The sequence below is a fragment of the Gossypium hirsutum genome, chromosome D12, assembly GCF_007990345.1.
Source record: "Gossypium hirsutum isolate 1008001.06 chromosome D12, Gossypium_hirsutum_v2.1, whole genome shotgun sequence".
Classification (NCBI taxonomy): domain Eukaryota; kingdom Viridiplantae; phylum Streptophyta; class Magnoliopsida; order Malvales; family Malvaceae; genus Gossypium; species Gossypium hirsutum.
This window is the reverse complement of record NC_053448.1, coordinates 44,571,013-44,594,261: the sequence shown is the minus strand read 5'-3', so window position 1 is coordinate 44,594,261 and position 23,249 is coordinate 44,571,013. Positions and strand designations below refer to the sequence as shown.

Below are 23,249 nucleotides of genomic sequence, written 5' to 3'. Positions count from 1 at the left end.
AAATTCTATCAATTTGATCTTCAAACTTCCTAACCAAAACTTTCAGCTTTTAAAATAGAGGCATTCCACATCTATGGATTGTTTTATTTATGGTTGAAATTATTCAATTCAGCACATAACCTTTTTTGTTTATATTTTTAAGAAGTTAGTGTTAGAAACTAATAAACATTGTTGGGATCGACCCGTATAAACAATGAAATAGAAAAGGTAGAGAAAAACGAACACAAATTTTACGTGAAAAACTCCTCCAAAGAGGATAAAAACTACGAGCAAATGAGGCATCGATTTAACACTAATGGAGTAAACAAAATAGGAGTACAATGAGAATACAAAACCCAAGCCCCGAATACAGAGCTCACACCCAAAGCTCTTACAAAAAGGGTTTCACAAAATTCTTTCAAACTTTCACCAAAACTCCATATACGATTACATCTTGTCGCCTTCAAAGAAAAGCCCTTGTTGATTGGCTTATCTAAATTATGGTTACAAAGGCCCTTTAAACAACCTCAATTCTAAGGGCTAAACCAACTAAAAAAAAACCTAAAGTAACCAGAGTCCAACTGGGAGAAGTCTTGTTGAGCTATACAAAACGTGGTTGTATAACATTAGGAATCGTCATGACGTCATGACATGCCGACTCTCCTCATCACGACGTCAACGCCACATCCATTGCCAAAAAACTATCGTATCATTTCGACGTTAGGGACTTCCTCGTCCCGATCTCGTGTCTGTTTTAGCCCTTCTTTGATTGTTCGTTGATTCTCGTCTAAAGTGCCTCTAACGTGTCCGATAAATGCGAGGCACACTCCACAAATCTCCACATTGACTCGTATTTATCACGCCTCTTTTTCCATTCCCTGTTATAGGCCTAAATTGAATTTTGCAAAATATTAACCAAATCTAAACCGTGCTTGAACTTGGAAACTGAAAGACTCATAGTCTTCAAATCAGAGTTGTATAATGCAATAAATGCCAGTAATACCCGAACAAGAGAGAAAACATCAACTTTCTCCACCTAACTGTAACCCTTTGTGACCAACCTTGCTTCAAACACTCTATAAACCATTCGAGACCAAAAGGGGATGAGATTATTCTCTAAATCAGGTACATGTATAACATCTGGCATGACTCTACCTTCTACCAAATTATATGTAGAGAATAACGAATCATCACCCTCATTCTCAGCCACATCAGCTACCTCCGTAATTATCCTAAACTGCCAGAAATTAAAATATGTGATCCCGTCGAACTTCTCGATATCCAAATTTGTTATACCATCGAATGAGTCAACATGTGGGAGCTAAACTAGGCTATGATATCAATTTGTTGGGGATTGACCCGTATAAAAAATAAAATAGAAAAGGTAGAGAAGAACGAACACAAATTTTATGTGGAAAACTCTTCCACAAAGGATCAAAATCATAGGAAAGTGAGACATCACTTAACATTAATGGAGTAAACAAAATGAGAGTATAATGAGAATACAAAACCCAAGCCTCGAATACAAAGTTCACACCCAAAGCTCTTACAAAAGGGGTTTGTAAATTTGTGATGTGTCTCTTACATTTATCGGACAATTTGTACGCACTTACAAAAGTTAGTCGACAACGTCATGGCAAGAAGCTTACCAAAATTACGACAACGGACAAAGTTGTGACAACACGAATGAGGACGTTGCAACATGTTTCCCATAAAAATCAGGTTTCTTCTCCTAATTTAAACTCTACTAGCTTTTCTCGATTAAACTCTGATTACTTTAGGGATATTTTATTATGATTAGACTTTAATCTTAGCCTATTTAATAGGGCATTGTATCCCTATTTTGAGAGTTCAATTAAAAGATAATTAAAGATGTAGTACTACAAAATTTTTCTTTTGAGGGCGACATGATGTAGTCGCAGATGAGTTTTTGGTGAGAGTTTTTGTGGTAACTATAGAAAGAATATTGTACCCCTTTTGAAAGAATTCTATGTGAGTTAGGGTTTTGTTTTTGAGTTTTTCTATAAGAGTTAAAGCTTTGTATTCAAGGTTTTGGGTTTTTACGTTTAGTACATTTAAGTTTTCTCCATATTGAACTCTAGTTTGTTTACTCATTTAGTAAAAAGTCGAAGCCTCTTTTGCTCGTGATTTTTATCCTTTTTGGAGGAGTTTTTCATGTAAATTTTTTGTTCAATCTTCTCTGCCTTTTTTTTTATTTTGTTGTTTATACAGGTCAATCCCCAACAAAATATTATCAAAGCTTGGTTCGGATTCTGCAATTGACCCATTCAGGGACAGCGATAATGAATTTTGATATCGAGAAGTTTGATGAAATCTTAGATTTTAAATTGTAGAAGTTTCGAATAAAGCAGAGTGTTTAAAGCAAGGTTGGTCCTAAAGGGTGACAGTCAAGTAGTAGGAGTTGATTTCCTCGATGTTGTTTCCCATGTTATGAACCATGCATTCGTTTGTGTATCATTGGCCCTAGTTGCATTATACAACCTTGATTTGAAGAATAAGATTCTTTTAGTTTCCAAGTTCGAGAACGATTTGGGCTTGGTTAACATTTTGCAAAAATCGAGTTCGGCCCATGACGGGGCCTGAAGAAGAAGGTATGGTAAATATGAGTCAAGGTGGAGATTTGGGAACTATGCATTTTAATTTTTATCAAACAGAAGATGATGTCATGACGAGAACCTTCCCAACGTTGCGACATCGTGATGACATGAATGGGGACGTGACGACGTGTTTTCCACATAAATCGAGTTTCTTCTTCTAGTTAAACTCTACTAACTTTTCCTAGTTAAACTTTAACTACTACAAAGATATTTTAGTATGATTAGACATCTAATCTTAGCCTATTTAAAGGGGCATTGCATCCTTATTTTGAGAGGCCAATTAAAAGGAAATTAAAGATATAGTACTACAAGGTTTTTCTTTTAAGGGCGAAAAGACGTAGTCGCAAATGAGATTTTGGTGAGAGTTTTTGTGGAACTATGGAGAGAATTTTTTACCCCTTTTAATAGAAATCTATGAGAGTTAGGGTTTTGTTTTCAAGTTTGCTTTATGAGAGTTAAGGCTTTGTATTCAAAGTTTTGGGTTTGTACGTTTATTACATTTAGGTTTTCTCCATATTGAACTCTAGTTTGTTTACTCATTTAGTGAAAAGTCGAAGCCTCTTTTTCCCATGGTTTTTATCCTCTTTGGAGGAGTTTTCCACATAAATTTTGTGTTCAATATTCTCTACATGTTCTATTTAGTTGTTTATGGGTCAATCCCTAACAAATTGGTATTAGGGCATGGTTTAGATTTCGTTATCGACCCATTCAAGGATAACGACAACGAATTTTGATATCAAGAAGTCTGATGAAATTACAAATTTCAAATTATAGAAGTTTCGGATAAAGCAGAGTGTTTAAAGCAAGGTTGGTCGCAAAAGGGTGATAGTCAAATGAAGGGAGTTGATTTCCTTGATGTTTTCTCTCTTGTTATAAACCACACGTTCATTCGTGTATCATTGGCCCTGGTTACATTATACAACCTTGATTTGAAGACTAGGTGTCTTTTAATTTCTAAGTTTGAGAACGGTTTGGACTTGGTTAATATTTTGCAAAGATTAAGTTCAACCCATGATAGGGCCTGGAGAAGAATGTGCTGGGAAATATATCCATATTGTAGTAAAAATATAACTGTTTTCTATTTATTTGAATGATGAATAAATAAATAAATAAAGTTAATTTCACATTTCACTATTATGTCTTTTGTATTTCTGTCTTTTATATTTTGCATACATAACGAAATTATGACAAGCAAATATAAGCTTATTGATTACCTAAGTTCAAATTGAAGATAAGTGGCATTGTAAGAATGTTATCATTGTGAGAAAGGCAACTTACTTCAGTAGATAATCTAGATGAGTTCGTAATCCCGTAAAAGAATTAAAGTGAGCATTTGATTCAAATGCTAAGAAAGATTATTATGTCGTATACAATTCCAATTGGGGAGATGGCTAGTCTTGGCTACCAGAGCAGTTGACTCCACGAGTAAAGATATAGATGTATTCATTGGTAGAATGATACATTGGACTAGACCCATGATAAATTAATTCTAAATCTGTTTGTGAAATAATTCACTTGTGACATTAATGGTGTGATTTACCTAAATCCTGAGTTAGTCACTGACCATGCGTGTGCAACTTATGTGCTTTGATATAAGTGGAGGCTTATGCTTTAAAGATGATCGAGCCTATAGCCGGCATGTTGCGTACATGACTTGTGTATGGCATGGCTTTATGAGCAACAGTGGAATTCGTAGCTCAATTAAAGAGTTAATAATATCCTCTCATTGACATTGTGCGGATTGATAAATATGGAACGTGGCCACGGGTTGCTTATTTTCAAATGAGTAATTTATCACAATCATTTGTTGATAGTAATCATATTAATCATTAAGAAGACACAAAAGTGATAACGAGATAAAATGAGATTGTATTGAGTGAATGGATTTAACTCAAAAAATCAATGATATCATATGAGGGTAACACATGCATTACGAGATCATTAGACAAAGCAGTTGGATGAATTGCTTTCGTAAAGAGTTTACAATAATGAGTTTTCAATCATGGTACTTCTTGTGGATTGACTCCATGATTAAGTAATTGCGAATTATTGGAATGGTGCTTCTGGACGTAATTACAATTATTAGAGTCTAATTGTATATAACTGATTGGTCCCTCCGCTAGCTCAACAAGAGCGCGATCGGACTACATTTGAATCAGAAAAAAATTCTACGACTTTGGAAATAATTTAATTGAGTTGATTTATTCGATGTGGAATTAAATTAGGTTGTCGTGACAATTGCTCAACTAGAGAATTTGATTAAATAATTTTCTTGAAAAAATAATTTTGAAAATCTAAGTGATTTTTGGAAAAATTAATTTTGATCAACTAAAATTAAATTAATCAAACTAATTAAAATTAATATGATATTTTTAAAAATTAATTTTCAAGTCAGACAATTGCCCAAATGGGTAATTGAACGTGAAAATTAGACCTGAGATCGTAAATTGGGCTTGGGGGACTAAAATCGAGACCAAGACCCAAAAACTAGTCGAACTAGACTCGATATGCGAAACCAACTCGAAGGTCCAACCAGTGGCTAGATCAGATCGGCCGGGTTGTCACTGACCCAGATTGAACCGACAGCAGTCGAACAGGTTTGGGGTACCGTAATGGTGTCGCACCTGCATCACCGGACACGGCGATGCTGTAACAGGCCGATTTTGGGTCTAGTCGGAACAGTGGTTTTGGGACCACAAATCCGACGAGGAAAAATGTAATGGCCTGAATTTTCAGAGGTGTCGGAACGGTGATTCGAGATCACTAATTCGACAAATGGGTAGAAAATATTATTAATTTAGTGAGTATAAGTTAAATGTGAAGTTAGGAAAATTTTTGAAATAGTGAATAGTACACTAGAAATAAATATTAAAATAATTAGAATTGAAAATGAGGTATCGAGACCTCGGGGATTTTAAACCGAGCCATAGATATTTTTATAAATATTTATGTAGTGTTAAAACGTTAGTATTAAAGTTTTGTTAAGAAATTTTAAAGCTCCGATAATTAATTGAACAAAAAAGACTAAATTGTAACAAATGCAAAATTATGGGAAATGATTAAATAGCTTAAATGATAAAATGAAGAGGGCTTAAAAGGCAAATAGACCCAAGGTCTATTTGGGCTGGACGGAAAAGGCATGAAATCAGCAACAAAGTAAGGAGAATTAAGGGCAAAATTGGAATATTGCAAAATTTACTTAATAAAGTTAGGACCAAAGTGGAATTATCTAAATTTCTCTTTATTTTTCTACATTCTCATCAGCAAAAACACCATAGAAGGGTTTCCTTAAGTGGGTTCTTCCTATTTTTACTGCAGTTAAGTTCAATTATTGATTATTTCTTGAAAATTTTGTGTTTTTGTGACTTTTACAACTAGGCCCACTTATTGTATTCATTAGTTTTTGATTCTATGAAAGAAGTTGAAAGTTTCTATGAATACATGCTAGAAGTATATGATGATTTAGCATGGAATTATAGCTTTAAATTGTTCATATGCTGATTTTATTGAAAGAATTGAATAGAATGTGAATGTTTGGGACCTAATAGTAAAAGAGTTTGAAGATAGAGTTATATGTGGAAATTATGAATTTCAATAGCTGTGAAATAACTTATAATGTCTAGGTAAAGTATTAATTGAGAAAATTAAATTAATTGAGGGGTTAATTGAGAAAGGACCGAATTGTATAAACTGTGAAATTTCGGGCAAAAAGGAAATCAACATTTTGCACTAAAGCAGTTTTGGACAGCAGCAGTAGTATAAATTTGAAAAATCACCAAAAATTGTGGGAATTGAATTAGAGGGTGAATAAAATATGAAATTAAATCTCATTGAGTCTAGTTTCTCATAGAAGAAACGGTGTAAGCAATGGAATTGCAAATCATGAGATATAATAAATTTTGTGAGACAATGTCAGAATAATTTCGGGTTCCCCTGTTCTGACTTTGGAAAATCATCAAAAATTGAATAAAAATAATTATGAGTTATAATTTATATTATTAGAATCCTTGATGAGTCTATTTTCAAATGAAATAAATGGAAACATCATCTGAATTTTTTACAATTAGATAATTTATTTTTAGTGAAGAGTGGTCGGAACTGTCAGACAGCGAAGCAGGGGAAACTTTAAAGAATAAACTGTACTATTTGGCTGAACCAAAAATTCTGAAAATTTTATGGTAAGAAGGTATGTGAGTCTAGTTTTAGGGAAAATTAACTGATCTTAATTTGAATCTCTGTAGCTCCGGATAAAAATAATTTAGTGACTCTGACTCGGATAAATAGCTTTGAATATACATGTGAGTGAATAGTGAAATTGTAGCTAGTGTTGTTTAAGTGTGTTATACACATTAAGGATGTGGAATGGAGAGGAGGAGGAGGAGGAAAAATTGGGAAATATATGAATGATTTGTGTATAATTGGTCATATGCTTAATTATAATTGATAAACGATGAAATAGAAATGATGCATATATTTGTGCAGTATTGGTCATGGTTTAAGCTCATGTGGGAAAATAAAGTTTATAGTACGTGTGTATTGTATTTTTGGTATATGATTTGACATGAAGTAATGTCGTGAATGGGTATTGAATTAACACATGTTGGAAAGTTTGATATATGAATAAATATTGTGATCATGAAAGGGGTGGTAAGGTTTAAATTATGAAATCTTTAGTGAAATGGTTTATTATGTGATTATTTCCAAAAAGAATTATGTTTCAATGTACTAGTTTGCGACTATGGTTGAATGATATGTTTATATCTTGTATGATGTGCATAGGAAATGAGTGTGGAAAGGTAATGAAATAGTAAGTTCATATGGCTGAAAATTAATGATTAAATGTTAATTTCATGAATTATATAATGTATGATGAGATATATTTATTGTTGAAATGAGAATAAAATAAAAATACGAAAACTGAATAAATGATCAAATTGAGCGGAACGCCGGATTTGAGTACTTCTGATCAGTGACAAAGTGATAAGTAGTAGCTTTAGCTACACTTATCTGATCAAGTGACAAAGTGATAAGTGGTAGCTTTAGCTACACTTATCTGATCAAGTGACAAAGTGATAAGTGGTAGCCTAGCTACACTTATCTGATCAGGGACAAGTGATAAGTGATCATACGTAAGACCATAGTTATACTATGACAAAGTGGAAGTGAAGTACTCAATTTTTCATAACCGTTCCCTAATTTGATTAAGGATGATAAGTGACAAATGGGCCCAAAAGAATTAAAGTAAATGGTTAAGTGGTAGTGTATTTATATCAGGATGATGTTTTTATTTTAAAGTGACATTTTCATTGCAAAATTGAGAATTTCATAAATGTGTTATTGAATGGTATAATCGATAAACGTTGAGTTAAATGGTAAGTATGTATTAGTGTTGAACTTAATGTCATTGAGTTGTACGTGAATTAAATGGAAATTGCTAGTGATATGATTTAAATTGTGAGCATGAGAAATTACGAATGGAATGGAATGGAAATGAAGCATTGAATTGCATGAGTATGTATCGGGTCTCGTAGGCCCTAATTATTATGCTTATAATATTTTGAGGATATATTGTGAAAAGTTATAGAAGCATGTTAATTATTTTGAAAGTTTTAATTTAGATGAAATTTTATAACTCGGTTAAATACGTTTACAAGTGTATGTGTTTTAGTAATGCCTCGTACCCTATTCCGGTGTTGGATACGGGTAAGGGGTGTTACAGATGCCGACGACTGCGACGGTTGTGTCCCGGTGGTTGATGACAGTTGGTCTTCGGTGGTTGAGCAGTGGAAGAGTTACACTCCTATTAGGACTCTACCATAGAATTTGATTTTAGATTAACTATTCTAAAAATAATATTATTTTAATTGTTTAATATTAAAGTGATTAGCTTAATATTAAATTAAATTTAATGTTTATTTACAAGATAAACATTCTATTATATTAATAATATTTAATATTAAAGTGATTAAGTTTAATCATAGTTGAACTCTCTAAACTCTTCCTATGTCATTATTTTACACACACTTGAATTCAAGAGAAAGTTGTAGAGAGAAAATTCTCTAAAGAGATTATTTCAAAAAATTTCTAGAGATATTTTTTTGATTTACAACTTGACCCAATATTTTAGAGAAATTATGAAATTACCCAACTGGTAATAATTTGTAAAAAAATTTCTGATTCGAAGCGAGCCCACACTCGGCAGACGTGAGATTGAGGATAGCAAATTTTGATATCGACCTGTTCATGGATGGCACCAACGAATTTCGATATCAAGAAGTCCAAGGGAATCATAGATTTCATATTGTAACAGTTTCAAATAAAGCAGAATGTTTAAAGTAAGGTTGGTCGCATAGGGTGACAATCAAGTGGTGGGAGTTGATTTCCTCGATGTTTTCTTTGCTGTTGTGAAGCACATGTCCGTTCATGTATCACTAACCCTTGTTGCATTATACAATCGTAGGTTTGAAGACTAGGAGTTTTTTAGTTTCCAAGTTCAAGAATGATTTGGGCTTTGTTAACATTCTACAAAGATCGAGTTCGGCCCGTGATAGGGCCTAGAAAAGAAGGTATGGTAAATACGAATCAAGGTGGAGATTTGTGGGGTGTTCCTTGTATTTATTGAATAGTTTGCAGGCACTCACCAAATTCAGTCAGCTACGTCACGACGAGAAGTTTCCTGATGTTGTGAAGACGAACGACGCCGTAAAGATGTGAATGAGGACATTGCAACATGGTGACTTGTTTCCCATAAAAATTGGGTTTCTTCTTCCAGTTAAACTCTACTATCTTTTCCCAGTTAAACTCTGATTACTCCAATAATATTTTAGTATGATTGGATCTCTAATCTGAGCCTATTTAAATGGGCTTTGTATCCCTATTTTGAAAGGCCAATTAAAAGACAATTAAAGATGTAGAACTAAAGGCTTTTCTTTTGGGGGCGACAAGATGTAGTCGCAGATGGGTTTTTGGTTAGATTTTTTTGTGATTAACTATAGAGAGAATTCTGCACCCTTTTTTAGAGAACTCTATGAGAGTTAGGATTTTATCTTCGGGTTTGCTCTATGAGAGTTATGGCTTTGTATTCGAGGTTTTGGGTTTGTACGTTTAGTACATTTAGGTTTATTTTCTCCATTTTATATTCTTATTTGTTTGCTCATTCAGTGAAAAGCCGAAGCCTCTTTTGCCCATGTTTTTTATCCATTTTGTACTCTCATCTGTATACTTATTTGATCTTCTCTACCTTTTCTATTTCGTTGTTTATAATGGTCGATCCCCAACAAACACCATTAAAAATAATAAAAATTTAAATATATAATACATAATAAAGTTATATAAATAATATTTTCGAAGGAATATAAATAACTTAGTGTTCGTAAATAAAATAAAATTTTCACTTTGACTAGCATAATTTTAGTCTTTAATTAATTTGGCAAATGATTTGACACTAAATCAGATTATTAGTGATGTGTATTACTTATTGTGGATTTAAAAATTAAAAAAATAATTAAAAATAAATAGAACACATAATAATCTCTTAGTCAATTTATAAATTTTAAAAAAAAAATTTATTATCAATGTAACAAAAGGAAATTCAATTAATTCTTTCACATTTTTTTCTTATGAAAAATTAAATGTTCATAGTTTTTTCTCATATAATTACTGATTTAACAATTGGATTTTTCAAAGCCATATTTTTTAACTTTAAATTTAATTTCCAATTTCGAGAACCAACTTTGAGGACTATTTCTATGTACCTTGAAGGAAATATCATACAATTAACAAGAAGAGTAAATCTAAAGTGTTATTTTTTTAAAGCTTTTTCCATTTTCTTTAGCAAAAAAATTTATAGTCGAAGGGTTATAAAAAATTATGCCTAGAAGAAAATAATGAAAAAAAAAGAAAGAAAACGAAATAAAGTTTCAAGATAAACTCATTGATTGGCTTGGAGAACGACTCGTTAATTGAAAGAAGTTTTTTTTTTCTTTTTGGATTTTACAAATTTATAGATGTGGACAGCCTCTGTTTTAAAAGCTAAAAGCATTGATTACGAAGTTTGAGGGTCAAATTGATAAAATTTTTAAATAAGAAGGATTAAATTTATAGAATTATTTAGTATTAGAGTCAAATTGATAGAATATGTAAGTATTGAGGACTAAATGTGTTATCATACTAGTTAGAAAAAGGTTTTCCGTTATCAATTTAACAATTGGTGACCAAAACAGGAACAAATTCAAACGTTAGTGCCTAAATTGAAAAATTTTAAAGTTGAATGACCAAAACAAAAACGCGGGCATAGTTGGGTAACCATTTGTATAGTTTACCCTTTATCTTTTTATCTAAATTGTTTTATTAGTGATTTATTTTTTAAAATTCAAGTATATTACCTTTTTTTTGTTCAATAATTCAAGTATATTAATATTAATAAGTTAGATATATTAAAATAAATTCTCTTTGGATCAATAGAAGGATCTCTAATCAAATATATACCATCCAATTAAATAATGTTAGACGGTCAGGAAAAGGAAGCGCTTGGAAACGTCATAGATGACTCTCTCTTGGCTCCAACGTCGACAGAAGATGTCCCACGTACTTTGAGGAAATTCAGGCGAACTCGTACGATTTCTTATGGTCAGGAGGATTTGGTTGATGCTTGTGAAGAAGGGATGGTTGACGGTGGGAGTAGTCCACAATCTCAAAATGCATCGTATAGAGATCGTTTGGTTGGGTTAATCCATCACAACAACAGACTTGGCAGGATTGGGATGTTGAAGATGTTGATGGTGATGTTTGTTTTGATGATGTTGTTTTCGACTCGGAGGAAATAATTATTTCTGGTGCTCGTGCAATCTTTTCGGTAGAGGAAAAATGGGAGATGCGCAAGCCTTGGCGCACTGCGTTGATTGTAAAACTCATGGGGAAAATCTTGGGAATCAAAGCTCTCTCTTCCAAAGTGCAGCAACTCTAGCGTTTGGAGGGAAATTACAAGATCATTGATTTGGATAATGACTATTTCTTATTCAAGTTTCAACAGAAATCATATTATAATCATGTCTTGGAATGAGGTCATTGGATCATTAGTGGACACTACCTTACTGTTTGTCAGTGGTTTCAGAATTTTCAGCCAAGTTGTGATAAGATTTGAGTTTCTTGTTGCTTTGGTTCGTTTTCCAAAATTACCTCTGGAATATTACACAGTTATGGCAATTTAGAGGATTGTTTCTTGTGTGGGGAGGGTAATTCGCACTGATCGGAATACGGAAGATGTTTAAAGAGGAGGATTTGCTAGGGTTTGTATTGATTTGGATTTAACCAAACCATTGTGTTCCTTTGTTAGTCTCGGCAAGGTTCGTCAACGTGTTGAATATAATGGGCTACAATTGATTTATTTTTAGTGTGGTAAGTTTGGTCATAGGAAAGACTCATGTCCCATGTCCACTACTGCTGCTTCTGACACTGATAAGGTTCTTTGTTCTCTAACTCATGTTGCGTCAGACATGCCTTCGGAAATGCCATTACAGCTGACGAAAGCGTCTTTTGGACCTTGGATGCTAGTGTAACGCAAAACGCGCAAACCACTAAGAGACCCGGTTTCAAATGGCAAGTCTTCGATTGTGAGTGATTTTTGGCATGACATGGGGAGATTCTTTGCCTTGAATCATGCGGTTGATGATTCTGGTAATAATGACAAGACTAAATTTGAGGCTACGTTGAAGGATTTTGTTAAGCATAATAAAAGTGGTTTTAAGGCTGGGATGAAAAAAGACTAGAAACCGAGGAAAGATGGGGTGATTAAAATTTACCCTAGAAAATAGGGGGTCATCTGAAGAAACAATGTGAAAAGTTGATTGATAAGTCTAAGAATGTTGTGCTTGATTCAACTCCTTTGACAGGCCTTTATCCGGGCTTTCATTTTAAAGCGGGCTTTTCTAAACAACTTGTTTTAGACCCAGCATGTTTGGGTTATTTAATTGGGCCACCTTTTCATGTTAATATCACTGATAAGGCTCCTTCAAATCTTATAGTCCATTTAAATCATGTTCCTTCTCCTTTGAACGATGTTGGTAAACTAGCCTCGTTTGTTGTATTGAAGGATATGGCTACATCTTCTATGCGGTTGGTTTGTAATGAGTCTTCTTTAATATCGTTTAGTGCGAACAATGTAACTTTTGGTAGTGAAGCAGCGACCTTGGTGTCTTCTATGCAAGAATAATTTTGCAAGCTTTGGCTTCTTGCTTGAGTTGTTATTTTTCACGATTTTGTTTTGGAGTTGTTGAGGTGCTGCTAGTTTAGAAGCTAGGCTCAACATAAAGGAGCTAGTTCAGTTACATAGAGTTTAAATTTTGATTATTGCGGAACCACGTATTAGTAGAGGGAATGCTGATAAAGTTATTCGAATTTTACGGTTTGATAATCACATGAAGGTGGATGCGTTGGGGTTTTCAGGGGTATATGGACTCTATGGAAGTCATCTGTTGGTAGTGTGGAAGTTGTTTGCCGAAGTAGACAATTTGTTTCCCTTATTATTGATGATGGAAAGAGGTTGTAGTAAGCTCTTACAACTGCTTATGTAAGTCCAACACCTTCAATTCAGGATTTTTTTTTTGAAATTATCTGTAGGATTTTTTAGATTTTGACTCTCTGCCTTAGCTCATTATCGGTGATTTTAATCAGATTTTGTCTTTAGATGAGAAACAAGGTGGAGCACCTGAGTCTTTTAGGAGAATGGATCAATTTCGGGATGTAATGGTTGCCAAGCAACTTATACAACTTGATGCTGGTGGATGCAGATTCACATGGAGTAATGGTCAGTATGTTCATGGTCTGATTCGTAAGAAACTAGATAAGGCTCTTTGCAATGTGGCGTGGCGGCAAACTTTTGAGGATGTCGTTGTTAGAAATCTCTCTGTTCGCATAGTAATCACTACCCTGTTGTTGTCTCTCTTTGTGGTTCTAAGTATTAATAGAGAAGCATGTCCGTTTCGTTTTGTTATGGCCTGGCAGACTAATGCGGATTTCTCTGTTATGCTTCAAGCTTCTTGGTGGGATAATGTTGAATTACCTGATTCGTTACTTTCTCTTCAGGTTTCTCTAGGTGAATGGAACAAATTTATTTTTGGTAATATTTTCAAAAGAAAAAGACATCTACTTGCTCGTTCAGATGGTGTTCAAAAGGCTTTGGAAATTCGGCCAAACCCGTTTCTTTTTAGACTTGAAAAAGATCTTATGACTGAACACAACATTATTTTGGTTCAGGAGGAATCTCTTTGGTACTAGAAATAAAGATCTCAGTGGGTGCAATTTGGTGATAGAAGTACAAAAAATTTTCACACTACTGCATTGGTTAGGAGGAATAGAGATAAAGTTCTTGCTTTAAAATCAGATGATAAAGAGTGGATTTCAGACCCACAAATGGTACAACAGATGCTCATCTCCCATTTTCAATCTGTCTATCAGGAGGAACCTATTGATTTAAACTTGCCTTACTTTTGCTTGAGGACAACTATTCCTTTAGGTGATCGACAACTTGCTCAGCTTTTGCATATTTCCTCGCGATCATGAAATCCATGCATCTCTTAAGTCTATGGCTCATTGGAAATCCTTTGGTCCTGATGGGTTTCAAGCGGGATTTTACCAGCTATTTGGGGTGTGGTGCGACATTCTTTATGTACTTTTGTTAGGAATGCTTTCATGCCAGGTTCCTTTGATGAATCTTTGAGTAGAGGTTTAGTGGTGTTAGTGCCTAAGGTTGAGAATCCAGAGAAATTTTCTCAATTTCGTCCTATTTCACTGTGCAATGTAACTGTCAAGCTGCTTTCAAAGATGTTGGTGAATAGAATTCGTCCTATGTTGAAGGATCTAATTTCTCTTACCCAAAGTAGTTTTATTCAGGGTAGAGGGACCATTGATAACATTATTGTGGTTTAAGAGATTGTCTACTCTCTAATGAAAAAGAAAGGCTAAAGGGGAGGTATGATTTTGAAGATTGATTTGGAAAAGGCTTATGACAGGATCAATTGTGACTTTTGCGCTGGGTTCTAATGGATTTGGGGTTACCTTCTTCTTTAATCTCGTTGATTATGTTTTATGTAACTTCAATGGAGATGAATGTTATATGGAATGGGGAAAAGACGAAGTATTTTAAACCTTCTAAGGGTTTAAAACAGGGTGATCCATTGTCTCCATATTTTTTGTTCTTTGTTTGCAAAAACTGTCTGATATTATTGATCAAGTAATTGATAATGGGGGTTGGACACAGCTTTCTCTATGTAAGGGGGACCCTCTGTCTCACATATTTTCTTCGTAGATGATTTGATCCTAATGGGTGAAGCTTCAGTCGAACAATGCAATTTTTTGATGAAATGTCTTAATCGATTTTGTTCTTTTTCAGGACAAAAGGTTAATTATTCTAAATCTCTCTTTTTTACCTCTCCTAATGTTCCTGTTGAAGTGGTTAATGGCATTGCTAGCTGCTCTCAGATATTTCATTGCACTGATCTTGGGCGTTATCTTGGTGTCCCATTGCACTCTGGTTATGTCACCAAGCATACCTATGCTTATCTTTTGGATAAGGTGAAGAAGCGCTTGGCATCTTGGAAGGCTAATCAACTTTCTTTGGTAGGGAGGGTAGTTTTGGTGCAGTCAGTTGTAGCTCTATAGCTCTCTATACTATGCTGACTTCACAATTACCTGTTTAAATGACTAAATAATTGGATTGTCTAAGTCATAATTTCCTTTAGGGTTCTTCTCTGGAGAAGAAAAAAGTGCATTTGGTTAAATGGGAGACTGTGTGTCAAGAGAAAAGCAAAGGTGGTCTGAGTATCCGTCGTTCAACTTCCATGAACATAGCTTTTCTTGCTAAATTGGGATGGAAATTGGAGAATGGGGACTCGGCTCTTTGGGCTCAAATGTTGTTATCCAAATACTCGAAGGGTGATAATTTCCTTAATTTTAAACCTAAATCAAATTCATCCCATACTTGGAGGAGTATTCAGTCTTCGAAAACTCTTGCTCGTAAGGATTGTGCACGTTTGATAGGTAATGGTGTTGCTACTTCCTTTTGGGTATGATAGGTTGGGCAATGGTTCTATTATGGAGAATTTTGCGGTTGATGTCTCCCCTGAATTCCATCACTTAAATTTTAAGGACGTGGCCGTGGACCCTAGTTCTTATAAAGAGCTGGTAGATGCCTTGCCAGTTGAAGTCCGGGAGTAATTATCAATGGTGCATGTTTTGGACGGTGAGAGCGATCGCAACTTTTGGAATGCCTCTTCTGACGGTAATTTTTCTATCTCCTCTGCCTATAAATTGTTGATGTCTAATGCCTCTATCAATGGTTTTTGGATGAAATTTTGGAAGTTGGATGTTCCTCCTCATATTTGTTTCTTCTTGTGGCTGGTCACCCATGACTGTCTGCTAACTAAGGCAGAGTGTTCGTCGGTATATTACCAGTGATGCAACTTGTCCTAGATGTGGGTGTCATGAGGAAACTATGTTGCATGTGCTTCAAGTATTGTGGTCATATCATCTTCGTAGTGGAAAGTTAGTGCGTTTCAACTCATGCAATTTGAGTGAATGGCTGCGTGTGAATTGTTCTAACAACTCCTTCCTAGTGGAACATTCGGCTATTTGGTCTCAATACTTTGCTTTTACTTGTTGGCTGAAATGGTGGTAGAGAAACAAGGTATTGTTTGTTGAAGATTTTCAATGGCCAGGTAATGCTTCCCACCTAATAGCTACTAGTATTTGTAATTTTAATAACCATAAGGTCAATCAACAACTGCTTGATGACCGAGTTAATTATCTTATTGCTTGGTCTCGGCCACCTCTTGGCTCTGTCAAAATGAAGGTGGATGCTGCGGCTACTTCGAATCCTGGAGATCTAGCCATGGGTGGTTTATGTCAGGTTATTGATGGTTTTTAACTACTTGGCTTTCCTGGGAAATTAGGAAGTTGGCATATCACTAAAGCTGAGTTTTATGCTATTTATAATGGTCTTCGTCTGGCTTGGGAATATGGCATAAGGAATCTTATTATCGCATCAGATTCGCTTGTGCTATTCATAAGATTTTAAGCCCCTTACAACAACATGATCTTCTCTCCTTAGTGATATGGAATTGTAAAGCGTTGCTTCGCCGCAATTGGAATTGTAGTCTTGTTCATACTTATCGTGAAGCTAATATGTGTACTGATTTTTTGGCAAGCTGCCTTTTCAAGGCCTTTTGACGTCACTAAGTTAGTTCACCCTCTAAGAATCTTAGAAATGATTATTCAAGAGGATATGATTGGTATAGTTAAGTCTAGAGCTGTTATTAATTAAAATGATTTTGACCACTCCTATGTACCAATATATATATTGTTTAATGAATTAAAAATAAATCACACAATAAATCACATGTTACATATAGAAATTAGTAAACCTAAGAATTAAAGATTAAAAAAGAAGAATAAATTTTTAAGGATTGAGAGAAAAGTTAGGCATTGTATAAAAAGGGGTAAAAATTAAAATTTTATTATTTATTAAAAATAAATAAATAAAACATATAAAATCAATTTTGTATCATTTAGATTAAGTGTTTTACTTTATTTTAGTAAAAAATAAATCTAAACACAACTCATACCAAATTTAAATTAGAATAAATCTACATATAGTTTACATATGATTTATACAAAGTGAAGCTTGAACCTAAATCATAGGATGAGTAAAACTCGATTCAGTTCGAAAAAATCGAAAAAGAATTCAAATTTTGAGTTAATGAATCGAGTAATTCGAACCAACTTGAATAAATAATTCAAGCCAACTTGAATAAGTTCGAGTTGAATTTTACAATTCTAATAACACGAATAATTCGAATAATAGAGTGATGTAAATACTCCTTTGATTCTTGTCAATTTTAGAAATGAACAAATTAACCTCTCTCAACAAAAATTACAAAATAATTTTTAAAAATTCAAAATAATTTTTAAAATTCAAAATGTGTATAAAAATTACAAAATTTATATTTTCTAAAAAAAATTTTAAATTTTTTTTATAGTAATAATTTTTGGGAACTAAATAAGTTAATTACTGATTTAAATTTATGATAATAAAATATCTATAACATGATTTCAATTTAACATGTTTAATTTATAATTTAACTCAAACAAATTCACTCTATTAGACTCAATTCGAAAAAATTTTAAATCAAATCAGGATAATAAAATAAGACCCGTCAACTTAATTTATTAATTTTTTTTACTTTATTCGATCCAACGCTCTCACCCCTAATAAATCATCAAACATACCCCATTAGCATCAGCTACAAGGAGTGGAGTTAAAACCCTAAGAGGAGCTGCAAATACTTGCATAAAGTAGCATTGAAAAGTAAAACAACATACCCCATTAGCATCAGCTACAAGGAGTGGAGTTAAAACCCTCAGAGGAGCTGCAAATACTTGCATAAAGTAGCATTGAAAAGTAAAACAGTCAGCCTTGCATTTACTACAACTCTGCCTTCTCTAATGACTGCATTTACTACAACTCTGCCTTCTCTAATAATACTATAACGTGAAACAAAAAGTAAACTAAACATACCGCACCAAACGCACCGCACCGAATCGTCCATCCAAACCCACTTAAATCACAAATGCAGATAAAAAAGTAACATTAACTTCAATTTCAAGTCTTCTTAAACAACCCATAACTCAAGCTCTTGGAACATGACCATTTTGACCCTTTTATGCACTAGCTCACAAGCTCTGCCCAAATTTCCCCTTAAACAATCTACTCTGCGATGATCATCGTGTTTGATAAAAAAACACTACCTATAATTGTTTTATCATTTACAAAATTATTTTAAAAAATCCAATTTGATTTTTAAAAGCTGATTAGAAAACTTGGGTTGCAACAAGGATGAAATCCATTATCTCATTTCTAAATGATCACCATCAAACAAATTTAAAGGTACAGGTACACCATCCATCCTAATTCATGTCAAAGAGCTAACACTGTTTCTCCACCTGACACAACAACACATATCTTTCCGCAAATTTTTTAATCTCACGCAGTTAAAAACACATCAGGCTTTGATCCCCTCTCCCCCATCCATGACAGGGAAAGAGCAAAATATCACCCATAACTATAGTTAACAGCATTTCGGGTTTCAGCTAAAATGATTTCATGTGCTCGGTTCAGCCTCCTTTTTCTCTGAAGATCCGATGCCATGCTCCTCAGGCTTTGCATCTCCTTCGGCCTTGTCATCTGGCTTTGTCACTTCTTGCCCTACATTTGGACATAAATCAGCAACATATTGCCATGAACCAGCATAAGGAGAATAGATAATCACATGCAAAGTATCACCATTAAAGCATTGCAGCATTCTTACCTTCATCATCACTGTCCTCAAATTCATCCATGCCACCCATGCCGCCCATGCCACCCATCATGTCACCCATGCCGCCCATCATGTCGCCCATGCCGCCCATTCCCCCGAAGTTCTGGACAACACCATAATTGCATGTAAGGAAGGAAGTCTTAATAAACTAATGCTAAAATGAGATTGTACATAAAATATTATATATTGATCCCATACCGAGAAGTCCATTCCTCCTAAGTCAAGATCACCAAGACCTACTCAAAATGTAGAAGCAAAGCAATAGATTGTCAGTTTGGAATGCATCAGCTTTCGCATTAATTCAATCTGAATATAGAAACATACCCTTGTCTTCATCTTCATCCACCCATTTGTCCCAGTCCACTTTGACGTAATGGGGGGCTTTGCCATCCCCGCGCAATAATTTTTTCCACCACACTTTTTCAGCCTTCTCCAAGATGCAGAATATGCTCCTAACTCCAATATTAATTTTGCTTTCCTTTTTTCAAAACAAAAATAACACAATGTCAAAACATTAAGTGATTTGAAGAATATTCATCCTAAAGACATGAACACATCAAGGGCATATGAATATGCAACACTAACAACGAGCTCCAACAAGAATTTAGACTTAGCACTGTAAAGCCGATTGAGAAAACAAAAGATGAAACACAATTTAGTTTTTGTAGAAAAGCCTAAAGGATGTTTCATTCATTGATTGTCGAATATGAATAGTAAAATAACTATATGTTTCCTCTTATGTTTCCCTTGCTAAACACACCAAAAATTCATTTTCTTCCACTTTTCCACGCTTCTCAATTCATCCATCTGCTTTACTGTTCTAGCAAGCACACCCGTAAAGTAAAGATGATGCAAGTGCATGAATGTGTGTCAAAGATGTTAAAAGATAGTTGAAACATATAGCATGATCTAACAGAAATTATGCTAATGCAATCAAAATGAAGTGAGCCGTATACACTAAGGAGCTAAAGGCTAGCCATCAAATATGTTGAATTTACTTTAAAAAGCAGCATAATACCATCATAAACTGACCAACATCATCAACAGATTCTCAAATACCCCTAAACAGATGGAACACTAGACCAGAATCTTACCTCCACGTTGACCTTATCAAAAAGATCGAACTTCAACTCATATGTGTTATTGTCAGTTCCAGCAGTAGCAGAGAAATTAAACACTCCTTCCGGCTCAAGGTTAACTTTTGCATTCTTTGAATCAGGTAATAGAACCGTAATGAAAACCTTATCGGTTCTTTGTGCCCATTTCACCTCAGGATGACGACTACCAAGAAAGAAGCATAGTTAAAGAAAGCACAAATTCGAACTAAAATATACCAAAAGAAAACAACCTAATCAAAACCCGCTACAACATTTCTCCCCAATAATCAATAAAATAACCTAATTAATAACTTTAAAAAAAATCCTATACAAAGAAAGTTCCATGCTGATAGAAAACATCCATTAGTGCACAACGCAAAAATACCCAAAGAATATATATTAAAAAAGGAACACAAATGGTAACAGCTTGATACCAATCAAATCAATTTAGGGCAAAGATTCGAAACAAAGTTCCATGCTGACAGAAAACATCCATTAGTGCACAACGCAAAAATACCCAAAGAATATATATTAAAAAAGGAACACAAATGGTAACAGCTTGATACCAATAAAATCAATTTAGGGCAAAGATTCGAAACATGAAATGAGTTAAAGAGAACAAGAAAGATTGTTAAGCTTACCTCATGGCTTATACTGGGTAGTAGAGAGTTTCTTGAGGAGGAAAGATAGTAAAGAAATGTAAAACCCTAATGAAAGAAGAAAAGAATAGGCGACGCTTATTTTAACGAGGAGTTCACTTAACAACGAAGTGGACAAAAATTGCCCTTTGGGGGTTCATAATATGGTGGGTAAAATCATGGCTGTTCTGGTACTTTCAAGTCTAGATATTTTTAATGGTATTGTGTGGAAAGTTCTATTACTATCCTTTATTGCATCAGTGTCGTTTGATTTGATTTTGATGGATCGGACGCTTCACATTCAAATCAGCACTATATAAATGGGCTCCTTAGTCCACTGGTTTAATTAAGCTCGCCCCACCTCGTTTTGGACCTTTTGGATTTGGGTTCAAGATTTCAGTGAGAAAATTTATCATTGAAATAGGGTTTTTTTATATATTAAAAATTATGACCACCGTTGATTAAGCTCCCGATGTAATCTTCCAAGACCAATTTAGTTGTTACCAAATAAAAAAAAACTAATTTAACTTATATAAATATAAATTCGCATCATAAAATTGTGGATCGGATTTTAGTTCTATTAATATCGATATACAGGAATATGAGTTTAAACGCTGAACAACATAAAAGGAAAAAGTCCAGAATTAGGCAATTCTTCATCGTCTTCTAATACTTTCAGCGTTTTGTCTTTTGCTTTTCCTAGCAACTCAGATGCCCTATCCTCGTTTGAACCCTCATCATTGTCGTCACTACTACTATCACTGCTACTACTACTGTCCTTAACAGTGTCAATTTTTCTTGTCAAAAGAGCATGTCGGTGTAGCTGTTCAGCCATAGCCGCTCGAGTACCTTCATCCTGGGCATTCAAACCTCCTTCCAAAATACGCCTTGCCCACTTTGACTTATTTTTGTGCTTCAAAGTCATTCGCTCCTGCATCATCAAGAAATAGAGAGAAAAATCAAGATTCAACATCTGTTATTTATTATTTTTGGTAAACCACAGATGAAAGAATACTGTTTGAGAAGAGAATTTATGACAATCAAGGAAAATGATTGATCACCTCAGCCCGTTTGAACTCTTGCTTCCTAGCCTGCTCTTTGGCTGCCTCTGGATCCATCAGCATTTCTGCAGATTCCACTTTCAGTTTATCCTTATTCTTTAAGCGATGATAGGTTTTGGACTTGATCTTTTTTATGCGCTTCTGCTTCATTACATGGCGGAAAAGAAGGCTGCGCATTTGAGTAACATGATCCCGTTGCTTCATATAACATTATGCTCCATATAACTTGTCAGAACCAAATAACTTGGAAAGACCTTTAAACTCTCCATTAGAAAAAAAAAACATGACATCAGCCCAAAATCCACAGAAAACATACTATCTGCATTCAGACATTAAACACCAATGTACGCTATGTTTATCCTCTCCAATTTCTCTCTATCTACCTTCGGCAATGGAGCTTGAACAGATGTAGACTTTCTGTCAATCTGTTGCACTCTTTTTCTAAGTCTGCTACACCCCAGTTTTCCTTGAATAGGATCCAAAAGATCTTCAAGAGTAATGTGGCTGTCACCCTTTGCTAGTACAAAAATTTCGGTGAGGAAAATCTCGAACACACGAACGAAATACGAATAACAACTTGAACAAAAAACGAGGAAATGGGACAATGCTTCAAGGCATATATCAATGTCACTTTCTTTAAAGTTCTATTTGCCCCCACTTATATTATGATGTACAAAAGAGTTACTATCAAATGAACCTCGAGGATCTATGTTTTACGCTAGCGGAAACAATCCACTGAGCACTAAGTACTGAGCGGAGCATAGTAAGGATATCAATTTCTATAACTAATTTCTACAATAATTTTTGGGTTGTCATGCAAATGAAACTTCACTCCTATTTATAAGAGGCCTTATATCTCTTTATAGGGATATAACTACCCAAATGTATAGTCATATATTTAGGAATAAACATAATTATTCAATAGATATCTACTTGAATAATTATGACTATTTGTTATTAATTAAGTGACATAACTTTTGGTAACTTATAACTTTTTAATTTGTAACTATTGGAACACTATATATATTTTAAAAATGTTCCAACAATCTCCTTCTATTTTCAAAATATTCTCAAATTTGATAATTTTGGAAATCAATTGCATAAATGAAGGTTTCTTACGATTGAACATTCTCTTAGTGAAAACATGTTAAAATTAATCGAAATTGCATGGAAGACTATGCTTTGAACCAGCTATTCCATTTGATTAATCGAACACATCTCACACAATGATTTCAACACCAGTCAATGCACAACATCCAGGGACACTGTTATAGCCATGTGTTTGTAACCTCTTTTCATGAGTGCTGTCAGAGCAAAGCCCTTGAGCTACTAGAAGTGATCATAGTTTTACTCACATAAGTAGATCCCATCAAGAGTGTTCCCGTAATTATAACATTCTAACATGTTTATGTTATGTATCTATTAAGAGTAGAATATTCATCATTCCCCTTATCATGACGAGTACCTAAGACTTTTTACCTAGGGA

General features: G+C 34.2%; 2 protein-coding genes across 3 annotated transcripts; both read right to left on the bottom strand.

Moving 5' to 3' along the window:
* Positions 1-18,475: 18,475 nt before the first annotated feature.
* LOC107946083 (uncharacterized protein OsI_027940) lies at positions 18,476-20,920 on the bottom strand. 2 transcript variants are annotated; one of them, XM_041106843.1, is made up of 6 exons: positions 20,706-20,920; positions 20,062-20,248; positions 19,292-19,445; positions 19,166-19,206; positions 18,959-19,070; positions 18,476-18,855 (listed from the first exon to the last, which is right to left on the bottom strand). In XM_041106843.1, exons 1-6 carry the CDS (start codon positions 20,708-20,710, stop codon positions 18,752-18,754), a joined length of 603 nt encoding a protein of 200 aa, XP_040962777.1. In that variant the 5' UTR covers positions 20,711-20,920; the 3' UTR covers positions 18,476-18,751. The 2 variants fall into 2 exon arrangements, with proteins under 2 accessions (XP_040962777.1, XP_016735759.1); XM_016880270.2 differs by having other exon boundaries at positions 19,166-19,203.
* Positions 20,921-21,256: 336 nt separating this feature from the next.
* Positions 21,257-22,254, bottom strand: LOC107943240 (U3 small nucleolar RNA-associated protein 14 homolog A). Its single transcript, XM_041106842.1, has 2 exons — positions 21,764-22,254; positions 21,257-21,633 (listed from the first exon to the last, which is right to left on the bottom strand). Exons 1-2 carry the CDS (start codon positions 21,965-21,967, stop codon positions 21,310-21,312), a joined length of 528 nt encoding a protein of 175 aa, XP_040962776.1. The 5' UTR covers positions 21,968-22,254; the 3' UTR covers positions 21,257-21,309.
* Positions 22,255-23,249: the final 995 nt, after the last annotated feature.